Source organism: Paroedura picta, chromosome 7 (genome assembly GCF_049243985.1).
Source record: "Paroedura picta isolate Pp20150507F chromosome 7, Ppicta_v3.0, whole genome shotgun sequence".
Lineage (NCBI taxonomy): Eukaryota > Metazoa > Chordata > Lepidosauria > Squamata > Gekkonidae > Paroedura > Paroedura picta.
Window position 1 is genome coordinate 72,877,057 of NC_135375.1, and position 18,785 is coordinate 72,895,841.

At 40.7% G+C, this 18,785-nt stretch overlaps 1 protein-coding gene across 6 annotated transcripts in view; it reads left to right on the forward strand.

Annotated features, from left to right (window-relative positions):
- The window catches only part of SMARCA2 (SWI/SNF related BAF chromatin remodeling complex subunit ATPase 2), a 130,707-nt gene that overhangs the window by 57,921 nt on the left and 54,001 nt on the right, over positions 1-18,785 (forward strand). For all 6 annotated transcript variants that reach the window (XM_077344894.1, XM_077344896.1, XM_077344898.1 and 3 more), the window contains exons 11-22: positions 2,469-2,522; positions 6,477-6,607; positions 6,766-6,826; positions 9,185-9,285; positions 9,440-9,587; positions 10,555-10,718; positions 13,029-13,095; positions 13,585-13,695; positions 15,965-16,207; positions 16,480-16,593; positions 16,780-16,887; positions 17,268-17,354. In XM_077344894.1, the coding sequence (XP_077201009.1) occupies positions 2,469-2,522; positions 6,477-6,607; positions 6,766-6,826; positions 9,185-9,285; positions 9,440-9,587; positions 10,555-10,718; positions 13,029-13,095; positions 13,585-13,695; positions 15,965-16,207; positions 16,480-16,593; positions 16,780-16,887; positions 17,268-17,354 (1,389 nt within the window). The remainder of the gene's footprint in view (positions 1-2,468; positions 2,523-6,476; positions 6,608-6,765; positions 6,827-9,184; positions 9,286-9,439; positions 9,588-10,554; positions 10,719-13,028; positions 13,096-13,584; positions 13,696-15,964; positions 16,208-16,479; positions 16,594-16,779; positions 16,888-17,267; positions 17,355-18,785) is intronic.

Below are 18,785 nucleotides of genomic sequence, written 5' to 3' on the forward strand. Positions count from 1 at the left end.
ACAAGATGTACTCATCTTCTGGCAGTTACAAAGAACCAGATTTTCTTTTACAAATATTCTGAATTGTGAGATCTCTTCCCAGTTATTTGACAAACGTAGTTTAAGACTGGTAGATGCATAATATAATGTGTATAATTAGTGCGTGGATAATCAGACCCGTGTACAGAAGGTTATATTGGAAGGAGTCCTTAGTGATATGGATAGGGAATAATGGAAATGACTTGATTAAAATAAACATGCCAAAAAGCATGCCAAAAGAACAAATGAGAGGTAGAAGAAATTAGAATGAGGAAGAGGGTAGGTAATGAGCAAGAACCAGGATGTGTTGAGAAAACAGCAAGAGGAAATTACCAGGGTAACATGCACAGATCAAGCTGCTGCTTTAAGATTACCCACTGGGCTGCTCTGTATCATATATCTCTTTATTCTCTTTATTCTAGCAATGGTTTTTACATTTTTGTATGCTACAGAATCAATATTATATCAAAGGGAATGTTTGGCTGAGCTTAATCTGTGAACCTGTTACAACAAGTCTTTGCTGGGGGTGGGAGGTCTGCAGCCCCCAGTGACAATTCCCCACTAACACTCCAGCAGTTGGCATGAGTTGAAAAAAATGTTGCCAATGGTGTAATGTTACTTTAGAGAGAAACCCGGAAGTAATATCAGTCCTCTTTTACATCATTGGAGTCTCTATAGTAAAACCATAGAGTTTTCAGTGATTCATCGAGACACGATATCATTGTCAAGAGCCTGGGTATGACCCTGGATGCCTCTTTATCTATGGAGGTCTTGGTCACAAAGATCACTTGCCTGGTATATTGCCACCCCTGCCAGGCACGACAGCTTGCACCTTACCTATCAACGCTTGATTTAGCCACTGTGATGCATGCAATGGTCACCTTCAGATTAGACTTCTGTAACTTGCTCTACGCAGAGCTGCCCTTGAAGCTACTCCAGAAACTCCAACTGGTCCAGAATGGAGCAGCTCAGGTCCTTACAAGGAACCAGTGGAGAGTATATATTACACCGGTACTTTGCCAGCTGAACTGGTTCCAGATTGGAGACTGAATCAGGCTCAGGGTTTTGATTCTCACTTTTAAAGCCCTTAATGGTCTGGGACCCCTGTATCTATGGAACTGACTTTTCCCCTGTAACACCCCCCCCAAAAAAAGGAATGTTAAGAACAAGAAACCAAAATCTGTTTAGGGTTCCTAGCCTCAAAGAGATAAAACATGCCTTGACCAGACTCAAGGCTTTTTCAGTCTCAGCCCCAGCTTGGTGAAATGCTCTGCTTGATGAGATCAGAACCCTCCAGGATTTTAAACAATTTCTTAGGACCTGCAAGATGGAGCTATTCCACCAGGCTTATGGTTGAGGCCAAGGTAGAACATCATACTGACCTCCCTACCTGAGAACCCATCTGCTTCCAGAATCTGACCAGCCTTCAGGTCTAAATTATTAGAAGGTAGTTTTTAAAATGTTATAATATTGTAAAGTCGGTGTGAGCTTAAACGGACTCCGGGGAATGGGATCGCAATGGGTCGGACACGCCTTTGCACCTAACAACAACAATATTTTTAATTTTTAATGTTCAATTATATTATTGTTTTAAGCTTATTGTCACCTGCCTTGAGCTGATCAGAGAAGGGAGGAATTACAAATAAAACTGTATTATCATCATTAATAGCCTTGCTCAGGATTTCCAGGCTGAAGGATGTGGTTTCCTTTATTAAGTCTATCCATCTCATGTTGTGTCTTCTTCATATCTAAGGTAGACATAAGTATATAAGCTAAATATGAGCAGACAGTGTGATGTGGTGGTAAAGAAGGCAAGTACAGTCTTGGGCTGCATCAGCAGTGTTAACACATCAAAATCACAAGATGTCATAGTCCTGCTGTATACCACATTGGTCAGACCACACTTGGAGTACTGTGTGCATTTCTGAAAGCCTCACTTCAGAAAGGATGTTGACAAAATTGATAGGGTCCAGAGGAGAGCAGTGAGGATGATCTGGGGCCTGGGGACAAACTCTATGAGGAAAGGCTGAGGAACTTAGGAATGTTCAGCCTGGAGAAGACGAGATTGAGAGGGGATATGATTGCTGTCTTTAAGTATGTGAAAGGTTGTCAAAGGAGGGCAGAGTGGTCCCTGTTGGTACAAAGGATAGGATCCATTGTAACAGGTTTAAACCATATGTAGAACGATATCGGCTAGGTAGCAGGAAAATAATCACAGAGTAGTTCAGCAGTGGAATCGGTTGCCTGAGGTTGCCTCACTGGCGGTCTTTAAACGGCAGCTGGACAGGTTCTTATCAAGGATGCTGTAGGTTGATCCTGCATTAAACAGGGGGTTGATGGCCTGTATGGCCCCTTCCAACTCTGTGATTCTACATTGCAAGTACAACATACTAGACAGTTTTCCATAGTTTTCTTAATTTTCTTAATTTGGCCATACCATTTTGTTACAGAAGGCAGAAGATAATACAGAAGGAATGGGATCTGGACTTGGTCCTGATGGAGAGGTAAGAATTCTTGTTTCTTTTTAGAGGGCATTGCCCTCAGTTCATAATGAGCATTGGCCATAATCCAAATGCGTACAGCAAGGTCAAAGGAAAAAGAACATGGCTAATTCATCCAAACTGTGTTAGCCTTAGTATAGGCTTTAGAATTGGGGCCTATATAGGTTTATGATTTTTTGTGATGTAACTTATAAAAATACAAATAAATAAAGATTTGAGGCTTTCATACTAAAGTGGTAAAATAACCAGCACTACTTTGTCAGATCTTTTTGAGGATGAAAAGTAAATAGTAGGAATGGGCCTGAACTTGAACTTTGAGGAGGGAGAGCAAAACGTGAGGGTTAAATATCCCAAGGAACATTTTACTTCCTACTTTCTTTTTTAAAGATTTTTTTAAAGTATAGACAAACATAAAAGAGGTTATGAATAGCAATTTAAGAACAATTATACATTGTGTAATTTTTAAAAGGATAGAAATAAACATCCAGATTCTCCCCTTCATCAAATTCTTAACACAGTTCTCTCCATCTCCTTGTAACCTAAATCCAGTGAGTTTGGTTTCCCCTTTCTCCTGGCTGCAGCTTGCCATGGGCAAGAGAAAGGGGGTGAGGATTGTCCAGAAAAGGACATCCTTTCTCCTGGCTGTGGCTTGCCATGGCCAAGAGAAAGGGAGTGAGGATTGTCTAGAAAAGCTTGGTAAAGGGGGGTTATTTGGGACTGGGGTGGGATGGTTTGGGAGGAGGGCTTTAAAGTTATATTCTTGTTCTCTTGTTTGACTGTATTTTACACATATTGTAAGCCACCACAGGCTGGCTGTACAGGGAGCAGCGGCATAAAACTTGAATTAATGAATCCACACTAAACAAAAACAAGATTCTACCATAATTCATAACAATAACAATAATTCAACATATGTCAGGTATTATCAGAATGCATTTAATTTATCCTTTCGTAGTAGATTCTTAATCTTTCTTCAAACTTTGAAAGTGGTCTGTTTTTCAAATATGACATTAATTTTGCCATTGCAGCATATTTGGCCATTTTAGATTTAGCATTGTGTCTTCTAAGCTTGGACAAATAATGCTTTTCTGTTTCTCTGCATAAATAATTCTAGCTGCAGACATTATGTGATAAAACCCCAAACCCCACAGAAACCAAGCTGGCCCAGTGATTTTTGGTCCTCCTTTCTCCCAGCTGTACCTCACCATACCCAGGAGAAAGGGAGGTTGGGGAATCATCCAGGAAAGGATTTCCTTTTCCCTTTTCTCCTGGCTGTGGCTTGCAATGGCTGAGAGAAGGTGGGAATTGTCTGGGAAGGGGCTTCCATTTAAACCTAAGAGTTGAGCGTCATCATCTTTTGCTTTTGCTCTCCGCTCCTTTGAGGGAGGTAGCAAAAGCAGATGGTCAAATATGGGGGTGAAATGCCTCACAGGGGGCATTTCACCTCCTCTTTCCTGTTTACAACTGTTTTGGACTCCCTCGCACAGTCCATTCAAAGTGGCCAAAAATCCAGTCGATGTTCTGAGAATGCACTTTCTCCAAGTATCAGTTCCCAAGCTCCAAACTACCCTGAATAGAAAATAACATTGGATTTTTGTTTGTGAAACTTCAGAATTTGTATCACCCATATATAAACTTTGAAGGAATGATTTGTGTGTGGACCTATGTCTCACATGGAGGTTTGGTATAAATAAATAAATTATCTTGTAGTAAAAGGAATTATGTCTTGTGCAGTATTTTCTTATAAATGACATAATTTGGAAGTTTCTGTTAAATAGATGGAAATAATATTTCAAAATAATATCTGTAAAGATGATGTTGTCCAAAAGCCTAAACACTAGATTCAGCTGTACTTTGTTCATATTTCACAGTGCAACCCTGTTTATCTTTCTTCCTTCACAAATAAAGACAGACTTTTTAACATGTTCCACAGATGATTTTGCAGATTGGATTTGTACATCCTGACTAATCAAGTAAACATACACAAGTAGCTGTACATATTACTGTCTCTTTTGGCATGTAATAAAATGTGTAGTAAATTGGTTTAATGGAAGATACTTTGCCCGACACAACTAATTGAAGATTTTAATGAGTCTCCTTGCAGTTAATGAGCTATCTCACTAATGAGCATGCTGTAAAGGTCTGTAGAAAGTTTCTCCGTGTACATGTATAGGTTAGCATCATATGCTGATAATATGACAAAAAGGGTGGTTTTTTAAAGTCTCTTCTTGTTTTGAGGAAAGCTAATAGGGGATGCATTCAGCTACTCATTAGCAGTAGGGTTTTTTTAAAGGAAGGGATCAGTGTTAACCCCATGAGAGTCATTAAGTATATTGAAATATTGTTTATATGTCATTAAGAAATATTGAACTTTAAGTGCAGTTTTTAATACATTCTTATGTATATAAATGGCAACAAAGAAATAGGGATAAATGTTTTTTGGATATTATTATTATTATTATTATTATTATTATTATTATTATTATTATTATTATATTTCCTGCCATTCATGGCAAGCCGTCTTGTGATGAGTTACATAATAAAATACCCACGTAATAAAAAACCCACATAAAAACAACAATGCCCCATTAAAAATCCCATTAATATTAAATCAAGTTTGGCAGTATAAACTATCGACCGTCCCCACACCCGGTAGGACTGTCTTCAGCACACCAGAGGGACTGCGCATGCCAACAACCACCAGCACGATGCTCTGTGCTTAAGTTGGCAGCATCTTCCAGGGGGGCCACTCCAGTCTTCAATGCTCTGGCTTCAACCATAGACCTGGCAGAAGAGCTCCATCTTACAGGCCCTGCGGAACATCGAAAGTTCCTGCAGGGCCTGCAGTTCTTCCAGGAGCTCATTCCACCAGGTTGGGACTTGGACCAAAAAGGCCCTGGTCCTGAATGAGGCCAGGCAAGCTTCCCAGGGACCAGGAATGACCAATAAGTTGGTACCTGCAGAACGTAAAGTCTTGCAGGGGCATAGGGCAACAGGTGAGTCCCATACTTCAAAGGGCCTTAAAGTTCAAAACCAGAACCTTGAACCTGATCCGGGCTGCAATGGGCAACCAGTATAGCTGCTTCATCACAGGCTGGATATGGGTCCTCCAAGGTGTTCCTGTGAGAACCCTAGCAGCCGCATTTTGCACCAGCTGCCATTTCCGGATCAGAGACAAAGGCGCAGGCCTGCATAGAGCAAGTTATAGAAATCAATTCTGGAGGTGAACATTACATGGATCACCATGGCTAGGTGTTCTAAAGACAGGTAGGCCACTGGTAGCCTCGTCTGACAAAGTTGGTAATACACCTGGCGGGCTACCTTCATGACCTATGCCTCCATGGTCAGCGAAGCATCCAGAGTCACCCCCAGATTTCTGGCCTGGGGCTCAGTAATCAGTTGCATCCAAAACAGAACAGGGAGCTGCACTTTCTGTCCTGCCTTCTTCCTTCCCAGCCATAGGACCTCCGTCTTGGAGGGGATGAGTTTCAGACAACTCTGTTCGAGCCATCCAGCCATGGCTTCCAAACATCTGGCAAATGATTCCCGGAGGGGGGGGGCTCATCCATGATGAGATTGAGCTGGGTGTCATCAGCATACTGATGACAACCCAGCCCAAAACTCTGGATTAGCTGGGCCAGAGGGTGCATAAAGATGTTGAAAAGAACAGGGGATAGCACTGCCCCCTGAGGGACTCCACAAGGGAGTCAACAGGCACGTGACAACTCATTCCCCACTGCTACCCTCTGGGTCCTGACACCTTGTCTCAATGTACTTAATGGACTATATCATATACTAAAACCAGACACCTGAATAGTTTTGGTTCATGCTTAGTGTCATCTGTTTTGTAATTTGGGGAGAAGTTTCCCTTGAAGCCTGATTTGGTTATGAACTGTTCTTGTCAGATAGAGATATTTTCCCCACAGATTAAGCTGTGCATTTCTCCTTAATCTTCAGCCCATAGATGAGAGCAGTCAGATGAGCGACCTCCCAGTCAAAGTAACTCACACTGAAACAGGCAAAGTCCTCCTTGGACCAGAGGCTCCTAAAGCAAGTCAGTTGGATGCTTGGTTAGAAATGAACCCAGGGTAAGTAGCCAGAAAACAGCAAACAAACAAACAAACAAAAAACCCTTCACTTTTTTTGCTTTACATTTATGTGTTTGAATATTCTTTGCTTTTTTGAAGTGCACATTGATTTTGCATTTCACTATTTCATTCTCTCTCATCTCTTTCTTCCCCATCAGCTATGAAGTCGCTCCTCGTTCAGACAGTGAAGAAGAAAGTGGCTCTGAGTATGAGGAGGAAGTAAGTGAATGCCTCACGTTGATAGATATATATTTTAGATTATAATTGTAATTTGGGGGGAAAGGGAGCTATAACCGTTAAAATAAGCAGTATTATATTATTACATGACAATTAGCGGTAAACAAGTATTAAAATAAAGTTTGTGTATCATTTTCTTCCTTTGTATTGTAACTGATAATAGAAGCCACAAGTTAATGCTAATTTGTTTGGCTTTTCTGCTCTAAACAAGAATTTTCAATGTGATGGGTAGGAAATTGCTGTTTTATAATTCTATTAATTAACAGGGAAGGTAGAGTGGATGTTTAAGCAGTGGAGGAATACATGTTTTTCTCAATTATGAATGGCCATGAATCACAATAAACAATGAGGTTTCATTTTTAGAACCTCTATTGAAGCAGGTATTGTTCAACACAGCGAGTGTCCTATCTACTGGAATCATTTTTTTATCTTCATATAAGTAGATTTGTTTATCTTTTAAATCAGTTTCTCATTGAAATACAATGATGCTTCAGATAGGAGGGAGAAAATGTGAAATACTGTTGGTATGTCATGCCACTTTAGCAATCAAGCCACTATGCAAAATTGTATTAAAAAGCAATGTTAAGCAACACCAATGAAAATAGATGTGCATAGTTACAGACCAGCAATGGGGACTAAATGTACTTTGATTAATACTTGATAACTCCTTGCTGTGACTCTGGGATAAGAAAAGGTGAACAGGATTCTGTTGAAGGTGTAAGGCTTTCTCATCCTGTGTCCTTTATTGAGATCTGCTGAGCTTAGTCATATGCCATGGGGTGCTGCAGATTTAAAGTGCAATCCTAAGCAGAGTTACACTCCTGTAAGACCCACTGATGTTAGTGGACTTAGAAAAGTTCTAAGTCCATTCTAACTCTGCTTAGAATGGAACTGTAAGCTGTTCATCTAAGAATGTTGTGGCAAGGTGGATTTGGATTATCCATGTAACATATTCAACCTTTCTTTTTTCTGCCTCCTCAAAAGACTGACAGACTGGGTTCACGACCTCAGATTTGGACTGAGTACAGCCTATTGAGCTCTACATGGGCCTACCCTTGTCCTTGATCTGGAAGTTGCAGCTGGTAAAAGCTGTGGCTGCTACGTTTCTCATGGGAGCAGCTTGGAGAGCCCATATCCAGCTGGTGTTGAGGCAGCTGCATTGGTTGCCAGTGGAGTTCCGGATCAAGTTCAAGGTTTTGTTTTTTAATTTAAAGGACATTCATGGTCTGGGCTCAGCAAATCTGAGGGACTGCTTGAACTTCCTATGTTCCTCGCAGAGCTCTTCACGTTGCGAGTTTAAACAGGTTGGTGATCCCTGGGCCACCTGAGGTATGCCTGGCTTGGGCCAGAGCCTTTTCATTCCTGGCCCCTACCTGGTGGAATGAGCTCCTGGAAAAGCGGAGGGCCCTGCCGGAGCTATCACAGTTCCGCAGGGCCTGCAAGATGGAGCTCTTCCACTAGGTATTTGGTTGAGTCCAGGCCAAAGAAGATCTATATGGCCCCTTCTCCAAATCTCCAAACTTGAACATCTTATTGGGCTAACATCTGACATCTACCCTGTGGCACAGAATCTGGTCAGGCTAATTGAGCCTTATGGGGAGTGGCTGGAGGGGTGGGACCTGTGGGTTTTATTTTCATTTATTGCTTATTGTGTTTAGTCTTGATGTAAACCACCGTGAGCCAGCTGGCCCAGGAGCAGTGAGTAATAAATCCAATAATGAAAAAAAATCTGTTTAACTACAGAATTGCAGTTAATAAGGTAGTTAATGCTTATGGGGAACTCCTGTATTTATACCAAATACAAGGCTCTTAACATCAGGCACATCCTAGTTGTATTCAGTGTATCACCTCTCATTCACTTCTGTCTTTAACCAATGAAATGCGAACATTCAGGTAGATGACAAAAGTGGAAATCAGAGCAGCAATAAGAGAAAGCACTCCTGGTAGTAAAAAGCAGGGTATAAAAAAACAGTGCTACGTCGTCTCTTGATGGATATATATGGCTCTATAGAAGTATTTTTTCACCTCTTATATTATGATATGATGGAACTCTCTCAAAATGTCATGTTCATGACAGCTGTCTGGAACTCGTATGAGGGAGAATTTTCTCCTTCTTAAGTATTTTGAAAACCAGAGAGGCAAGGAAGATCTGACAATATTTTCAAAATTCTGATGCTGAGTGCCCATAAAACTACCATAAATATTATGACAGTGCTAGCAATGCTTGTTAAGGCACTATTGGTTTAATAAAACACTCAAATAATCACAAAAAATGTAATTTTGCTTTTACCTAGTTCTGACTAATAATAGTTATGACACCTGGACCGTTCTTTTCTGCAGGACGATGAAGAGGACTCTAGTAGACAAGAGACCGATGAGAAGATCCACTTGGATCCAAACAGTGAAGATGTTTCTGAACGAGATGCTAAACAAATAATTGAGTGAGTCTAATTTGAAAGTCTGCTCCCTCTAGGAAGGAACCTGTTTAGTACCATATATATTTTTTTCAGTTGATGTCTGAATGAGGACTGCTTGCTAACATTTCAGTCTTTAGTAACATGAAGTTCCAAATTAATCTGTTTACTTGCTTTGAAGGACAGCCAAACAAGATGTGGATGATGAATACAGCATGCAGTATAGTGCCAGGGGGTCTCAGTCTTACTATACTGTGGCTCATGCAATCGCGGAGAGAGTTGAGAAGCAGTCTTCTCTTCTTATTAATGGCACACTAAAACATTATCAGGTAAACATCCGGCTGGAATCTGCTTTCATATTTGCAGACATTTCCATTTATTATGATTCCTTTCAGTGCATCTTTAACCCAGTGGCTGTCCTGTCCTGCTTACCCATCTCTCCTGAGCTGCCAGATCACACATGTGCAAGAACTTGCTCTTTTTAGAGCATTAAGTTCTTGACCTCTGCAGTTTTTGAGAACTTGGCTTGTGGTCTGGCTGCAGCCAAAAAATCTGTGTGAACGCCCTCGCAGCTGTATATGTAAGCATTTATTTCAGTCATAATGCAGGATGGTGTCATGAACCAGATGCCTGCCTACCAGAGTGCTTTCTCCCCTTAAACACTGTCTCCATAACAGACTGAGGTCTAGTATGGACATGCAGCTGGCTCCCTTCAGTCCATGGCTTGCCAATCAGGGGCCATTTTAAAAATGTACTTCCTCCTTTCTCTCTGGTGTGAATCTGCTTTACCTTCTCTTACCTCTCTTAATTATGATTTACTGTTGCGTCTGCACTGACAGTAACCATTTCATGTTATTCAGGTTCTTCTTTAACAAGAGTTTGCAAATCCTCTTCAAATCATGGCATCAAACTCTTTTTAATATATGAAGAATATTCAGGATAGGTTTGTTGCCACATGCAGTATGAAGGGCAGGGCTGTTCTAAAAGGAGACTGAGGAAAAATCTAAAATCAAGGTATGCATGAACTGTGGACTCCAAAGTATATCTCAGTTGATGCCATATAAAAAGAGGAGGCTGATGGCCAAATTCTAAATCAGTTTTAGGAACACACACATTCTCTATTCAGGCCTGCATTCCCTTGTATAGGGAACTTTTCTGTGTTGCCTTTTCAATTGCATGGACTGCAACAAACACATCTTCGGCTGAGAAGTACCTAGGTCAGAGATGTTACAATTTGCTTGGACTATTAAAGTGGGCATGGATACTAGATAACTGAAGCAAGCTTCTTCATTTCAGATCCAGGGTCTTGAATGGATGGTTTCTCTGTATAATAACAATTTGAATGGAATTTTAGCTGATGAAATGGGGCTCGGGAAGACCATACAGACTATTGCACTCATCACTTATCTGATGGATCACAAAAGGCTCAATGGCCCCTATCTCATCATTGTTCCCCTCTCGTAAGTTGATGAACTCCTCCTAATGATATTTTTTATGCTATGCAGATTGGCTCATTAACAGGGTGTACTTTTTCACTTAATGGCTAGATGAAGCATGTAGAGAAGCTGAGCGGAGTGTATACTCTGGATTTAGTCTGTGATTATCTCCTCTTCTTCCCACATGGATTATCTGGCACTGCTGACCAGATGGCTGATAGAAGCACTTAGCTGGCAAGCTTTAGAGTATTATTTAGTCACTATAGCTTGTTCCTGCTGTGATTGCAAGAGAGAAAATTTTCTGTCTTGTAAGGCATGAATAACATTTCCCCTAACGCTGTTGAAAGAATTCCTTTGAAAAGGCAGTTCTAAATGATGACCCAGCCTTCCACTCCCCATTATAGCACACTTGATTGCCTAGGTGTTGCAATTATTACCTTCAGATACTGGCTAAGTAACAGTCTTTGCATTTGCACCATAGCTCTGGACTTATATGCAAATATATATGTATGTAAACATGCATGGATTGAAATGCAGTCACATGTGCATACATGGGTTTAGAGAGGACACCTAAACAGGTCTGATCAGAATCCTACTGTAGTTGATTCAGTGGATTTCACTCCCAGGAAAGTGGTCCTAGGACTATTTATTTTGTTTTTTTGTTTATTATTTTTAATTTGATTTCTTACATTTTTATTTTTATACATCCCTCTCTTGAGGCTCAGGGCATTTCACAGGGAATGTGAAATCCAATATGACAGATACAACATAAACTTAATAACTGCATCAATATTAGCAACAACATCAAACTTGAATACTATTATTCTCAGCTGCGCATCTGCAGGAAGGTATTTCTTTAGGTTTAGTCTTAATAGAATTGATAATGCCCTTTTACAGTTAGTTATGGAACAAATGTTGTTATCAGAATGAATGATAAAACTGTTAGTAAATCAAACCATAATCTGTTGTGGATGCACTATTTAGGTTACTGGAGATTAAAAACAACGAAATAGCAAGGTAAATGCCTTGCAGTGCCACCCCAAGCAGAGTAGCATCTTGAAGTCAGATGGAGTTCATCTTATGCCCAGGAAACCAAGGCAGTAGAAGACAGAGAGAGGAGTAATAGTGTGGCCTTCTCCAAAAGCTGAATGTGGTTTTGTTTTAGAATTTTGAATTTTCACCATTTTAAATAATATTATTTCATATCCTTGCTGTATGCCAGTAATGGTGGCATTAATAATAATAACAATAACAATAATAATACTCTTTCAAATCAAATCTTTAATTGCAGTCATCGGCTAGCAAATAATATTTTTCAAACTTGTATTTAGAATTATAGGGATTAGAAAGATGTAACCATTTTTTAATTTATTTTATTTGGGGAAGGCACTGGCAAACCACCCCGTATTAAGTCTGCCATCAAAACGGTAGAGGGCGTCACCCCAAGGGTCAGACATGACCCGGTGGTTGCACAGGGGATACCTTATTTATTTATAACATTTTTTGGTCGCCCTCCTGGCAATTATAAAAAATACAATCTAACAATATGCCCAAAGATTTTGTATCTTTTGTCATTGTTTCCCAAACAAGGCTAAAGAAAAGACTTCTTGTTGAATCCATTAATCAGAGACTTCAGATACAACAAATAAGTCATGGATGTTGTACTTACCTGCATATTATACTTGTCATTTTTCATAAAGCAAGACCAACAGCATGAAAACAAGTCAGAGACATAAAACTAAACTGAGAAGCCTGAGGTCTATATGCAGACCATAAAAGCTACAAAGAGGGACCCTCTCTGTTAAAACCCTGTGTAAAAAGAAAGCTTGACAACGGAAAGGAAAATAATGTTGGCTCCAGGGGAACATTAAAGAAGAAGGTGTTGCAAAGGCATGGAGCCACCATTTTAAAAGCCCTGTCTGTGGTCCCCACATGATACACCGTTGTAAGATGGACCAAAGTAGGCTTGGCTGAATGGTTGACAATTATTGCAAACTTCATAGCAGGTTTGGGATTTGAACCCATATCTCACAGTGCCTAGTTCAGCAGTCTGAGCACTACACCACACCAATACTGGATAACCGTTAAAGCAATTCATTTGATTTAATTGGCCTGAAGAAAACTGAGCTGAAAACCAGCCAGCTTTCCCTGACTTGATTATGAAAGTTTGTCCTGTAACACCTGAAGGAGTTCCACACAGCCTCCATGTTATTGTTTTAAAATGGAGCTATAGAATTTATAAATGTTTATCTCTGTTAAACATATTTAGTACAGATTCTGATATTATTAGAAAATTATTTTTAATATGTTTCACATTTTTCATCTTTCACATAGGACTTTATCCAACTGGACTTATGAATTTGACAAATGGGCCCCTTCTGTGGTGAAAATTTCTTACAAGGTTGGATTTTATTTATATTTAGGATTACGATATATACAATTGGGCATTGAGTTCTCTTCCCTTGATGAACTTAAAATTACTTGATCAGTAATAGACCATAACAACATCCATGTTTTGAAATGCAGTAGCAAATGTTCACATCCCATGGCATTCTGTTGGGAGTGATAGAAATAATAAATAATGTACATTTCTGTATTCCTGAGTGCTTTATCTTGGGCTAGTTCAGACATGACTATTCTTGTGAAAGCAAGCAGGTGTAAGGGCATGAGACTGCCTGCTGTATAAATATTTGAACAAATATTTCTGTCCATCTTCTGTTTGTGAGGACAATGTAATTATATATACATATTTTAAATATTTGTCATCTGTGAAGGATTTAGAATGGTCACAAATGTGTCAGTGTCATTTTGTTACTTGGCATGCTTTCTTAGTATATCCTTATCCTGCTGATGTGTAATTCGAAAATGTTTTGTTTCCTTTCTCATTCAGGGCACACCCGCTATGCGCCGATCTCTTGTTCCTCAGCTTCGTAGTGGAAAATTTAATGTTCTTTTGACCACTTACGAGTATATAATAAAGGACAAGCATATACTTGCTAAGGTAGTGTGGTATTTTGGAATCTTCTTAATTATATACTTTCTTCCCTTCTGTATTTCCTCCCTTCCCTGTAGCTAGAATTCTACCTGGCAAAAAGAGTCCTGATAAAGCATCCATGATCACTATTTTTTTTAAGCCAGTTCCATGTTTTTCTTTGCCTGAATTGAGGTGTTAGGCCTTTCTTCCAGCCCATTCAGATTCTCCTCTCCTGCAGTGGCACTTTCAGGATTGCAGATGAGAGAATGGTTTTGCTACCTGTGGATCCCATCAATACCACACAGCCGTTTCTCCATCATTCTGCCTAATAACATTTATCCTGGAACCCTGCTATTCCATTTTTATCCACAGCTCTTCTGTAGTTCTTTGTTTCTGAGGAGAGATGAGCATGCTTTTTTAAAAAAAGGAGTCGGGCTGTGTAGTCACTTTCCAGATGTGGAAAGATAATAGACACTAGACTGAAATTTTTGTGGTCATTATCAGTTGTGCATTAAACCCAAATAGCTAGAGAGGACTCCTTTGATCTAAATATCTCCTAAATAACTTAATAGACTCTAAAATGTGAGGGCTAATCTTTTAGGAACTGCTGGTTCAGTGGAAATGGAGGTATTTAAAATGCATAGGTAAAGGAGCTCAGTTTCAGTTGTTAGATATATAACCCCAAGCTCACTTGGCAAACATCAATGCATGGACATTTCTTTAAAAGATTTCATATGCTCACTAAAAATCACCTTTTTAAATCCAGGTCTCTTACTGCTTTCTCTTTCTCCTGGCTGGCCTTAAAGAAAATGTGCATATTCTAGGCACAAAAATTATTTTACTTGTTCTGGAAGCTTCAAATGATACTTTTTTGGCTCGCTTAATAAAATACTAATAGTTTAGGATCTGGAAAGCCTTACAGCTCATCATTCTTTTGCACTCAGTATGGCACTTCCACTCTTTTAATTAGCAATGTGTTAAAAGGACTTGAGCTCCAACAGTTGCACTGATTCTGCTGTATTTCTCATGTCATCCTGGGAGCTGAACTTTCCTGGAATAATACCTGAAGCTGCTTCCACTAAAGGAATGTTGTTAATATGATTGCCTCAGTGTACAGTGGTGAAGAAAGGCAGCCCACAGGACCAGTAGCAGCTTTCCTTCCCTTCCTACTTCTCTTTGCCACAGCTTCCAGCTTATCCCTCTGCCTCTCTGCTGGGCCCAGAAAGCCATCGGGGGGGGGGGGGGGGAGGAGGCTGGAGGCACTTTGCCGCCAAGCTTCCACCAATAAGGGGGGAGAGGGGGAAGAGGGCCAACCCTAGGTTGCAGCTCGGCAATCCAGTCCTTCCTGCGCCATGCCTTCCCTTCAGGCCTGGTCACAGTGGGTGTTTGTCCTTCTCTGCCTCTTCCTCACCAACTTGCTGCAGCTCCCGCCTCAGGCCTCCGCTGGGGCCAGAAAACCTCAGAGGGCTAGAATTACTTTGCTGCTGAACCACTAGCAGTAAGGGAGAGAGGGGAAGGAGGGAAAGCCCTGGATGGCAGCTTGGCACCCCAATCCATCGTGTACCACATCTTCCCTTCAGGCCTGGTTGCGGTGGGGGGAGGGGATTGCCAGTTTTGGGTTGGGAAATATCTGGAGACTCAGTGGAGTATAATGGTATGCAATCCCTCCTTCCAAACTGCCAGTTTTAAAATTGTGAGATCCCCAGGTCCCGCCTGGAGGCTGACCTCTGCAGGTATAATGCTGAGGAGATCAGTTGTAATTCTGGGAGGTCTCTCACCTGGAGACTGGTGTATCCAAATATAATACAATGGAATCTCCAAAAGCAAGCATTTTCTCCAGGGGGACAGGTTCTGTCACCTGAAGATCAGTTGTGAGTCTGGGAGATCTCCAGGCCACAGCTGGAGACTGGTGACCCTAGCTGGGCCCATTGCTCATATCTCCAGCAGCCGGGGATATCAGAGCTCAAGGCCTGAATTTGGCAGCAGCCCATTACTGGTAGGGTTGCCAGCTGTGGGTTGGGAATGTGGGGTGAGATTGGGGGCAGGGAGGAAACTTGGTGGAGTAGAATGCTATGAAGTCTTTCTCAACAAGGGTTTCTAGTAATCCCAGGGTTACTCCAGAGCTCTGGAGGGGTTACTCCAGCGGGGGAGGGGATTTATATACACAAACAAACAAAAATTAACTAACTAATGGTCAAAAACTTGAAAAAGGCTGACATAGGCAGATAAAGACTTGATTTGATTTATTTGATTTGCGCTGATAAAGATTTGTTGCCAATGGTTTGTCCTTCTGTAGATTCGGTGGAAGTATATGATTGTAGATGAAGGCCATCGAATGAAGAACCATCACTGCAAGCTGACTCAGGTGTTGAACACTCATTATGTGGCCCCAAGACGGATTCTCTTGACTGGAACTCCATTGCAGAATAAACTGCCTGAACTTTGGGCTCTTCTTAACTTCCTCCTTCCAACAATTTTTAAGAGCTGCAGCACTTTTGAACAGTGGTTCAATGCCCCCTTTGCCATGACTGGAGAAAGGGTACTGGTCTATTTTATTTAAACCTAAATTCACAGAGATTTAAATAGATGCAGGGTAAAATCTGTTTTATACTTAGGGCATATTTTTTACCTTAACATAACCATGTTACAGCTTTCATGTACTTCAAAAATACCTCTTTGAATTCTTCTAAACTAGATAGTGACCTGGCATGATTTAAACAATATAAATCTATTTATACTGGGGAAAATGATGCAACTTGCACATGTTCTGTTGTTAAGGGCATGTAATTTTTGTTCATCTTATTCCTGCAGGTGGATTTAAATGAGGAGGAAACTATTTTGATCATTCGTCGCCTCCACAAAGTTCTGCGACCCTTCCTGCTAAGGAGGCTGAAGAAAGAAGTGGAATCTCAGCTGCCAGAAAAGGTTTGTGTAGGGAAGGCACTACTGAATATTTCTTATCACCTGAATGAATCTACGGTGTTGCAAATGGCCAATGAAAAGTATGGTCCTGAACCCAAAGATTCCTAGCCCAAACCATTTTACAACAGGTATGGTGAGCAGTGTGTCTCCCTTCTATTTACTACTGTTTTTGCTCCTTTATCACACTAGGTTGAATATGTTATTAAGTGTGATATGTCAGCACTTCAGAAAATTCTATATCGCCACATGCAAGCCAAAGGAATCCTCCTTACAGATGGCTCTGAGAAAGACAAGAAGGTGAGAAATCCGTACTGCTTAGAACAGAGGTCTCAGCCAAAATCTTTCCCCATCAAGAAACAAGTCTTGATTCCAATCTTCTGAGATACAAATGGGTTAACATAGCTAGAAAATGGTGTTATGTTCCAGACATAGGATGTCACCGATAGGTAAAGGAAGGATGGAACATGGTATGTTAAAATTCCCAAAGGAAATTGAAGGCTACTATGTTGAGGGAAAAAGAATATTGTAAGGGGATGTGCGCATGTCCATGATGTGCTATCTTTTAAATTTGAGAAGCACAGATATACAAACTGGGTCTTTTATTGTTGTGAAGCATGACCTTGTGTCTTTCCAGATTATCAGTCAAATGCATAACTTGTTTGTATTTACTTATTTAGGGAAAAGGAGGAGCCAAAACTCTCATGAACACCATCATGCAATTGAGAAAGATATGCAATCACCCGTATATGTTCCAGCATATTGAGGTAAAGCTATCTAGTATTATTGTTTTTAAGACACTGTCATATAATCATGAAACATACAGTAGAAGATTATTCTTGTTCTTGAACAATATAAGCCTAAAAGGTTACACTCTTGTTTGCATAATGGTTCAGTGGATTTAGAGGGGTGCAGCTGTGTTTAGGATTTTGGTAGGGTTGAACAGAAATGGGAGGCCATATTTCATGCAAAGTGTATAATATAATACACTCCTGCAGTGTTCAAAGGTAAATTTGGTCTGTCATTGTACTTTGGTGTGTGCTGAAAGTAGCATAAAACTTTTCTGAATTGCTTGGGGCTACATTTGTATGAAAATACATGTGTGGCTACTGTGACTTGCAGTACCTGTCTGTGGGATGGGTTTAACAATTATTGTACCAGTGCAGAACTGCACATCATCAACTACTATATTTTTATTTTCAAAATGTATACCCTGCCTTTCTACACTTAAACTGATTAAACCCATACATAATAAAAAACATGCTTTAAAAACCATTAAACAAAAAAAATTTCATTCAGTGTATTAAAACCGATTTAAAATATACTTCGATACAATAAAAGGTTTTGGTTTTGACCTTCAAGGCCATCCGTGGTCTAGGCCCAGCATATATGAGGGACCGCCTTTTGCCCTATATCCCCCGCAGGGCTTTACGCTCTGCGGGGGCTAACCTACTGGTCGTTCCCGGCCCCAAGGAAGCCCGCCTGGCCTCGACTAGGGCCAGGGCCTTTTCGGTCCTGGCCCCAACCTGGTGGAATGAGCTCCCAGAAGAGCTGAGGGCCCTGCGGGAATTACCAGCATTCCGCAGGGCCTGTAAGACGGAGCTCTTCCGCCAGGCTTATAACTGAGGCCGGGCGGAAAGAAGATCAGCCCCCCCCTCACAAACTGGTGGTAGAGAGCGTCACCCCCCACCGTAGATGAGGATGCGGAGAGCAAATGAGTAGGCTACGCCATCGCTGTTACAATTATTGTAAATCATTGGTTTTTATTGTCATTTTATGGTTTTAGGGGACGGGTTTATGTAAGCCGCCTCGAGCCTTCGGGGGGAGGCGGGGTATAAAATAGAAAAAAAAATAAAAATAAATAAAAAAATAAAAAAATTAAAAATACACATTCAGACAACAATTTAAGAACAAAGCAGGGATGAGGGTTCAGAAAGGCCACCCCCCTGGTTGCCATCCACCTAAGCTCAGAAGGTTGGAACATCCAAAACAAGCCGTTGGAAGTTGACTATAGCAGCCAAATATATTGGAAAAAGAGTAGGCAATTTTTAAGTATGCTGGTTCCATGCCATATACGGGTTTAAAAGTCAAAACCAAGACCTTACATTGTGCCCAGAAACTGATTGGGAACCAGTGTAGACTAGCCAAGACTGGAGTGATATGGTGATATGTACTGCAGTGGCCATATCTTTTCTGCC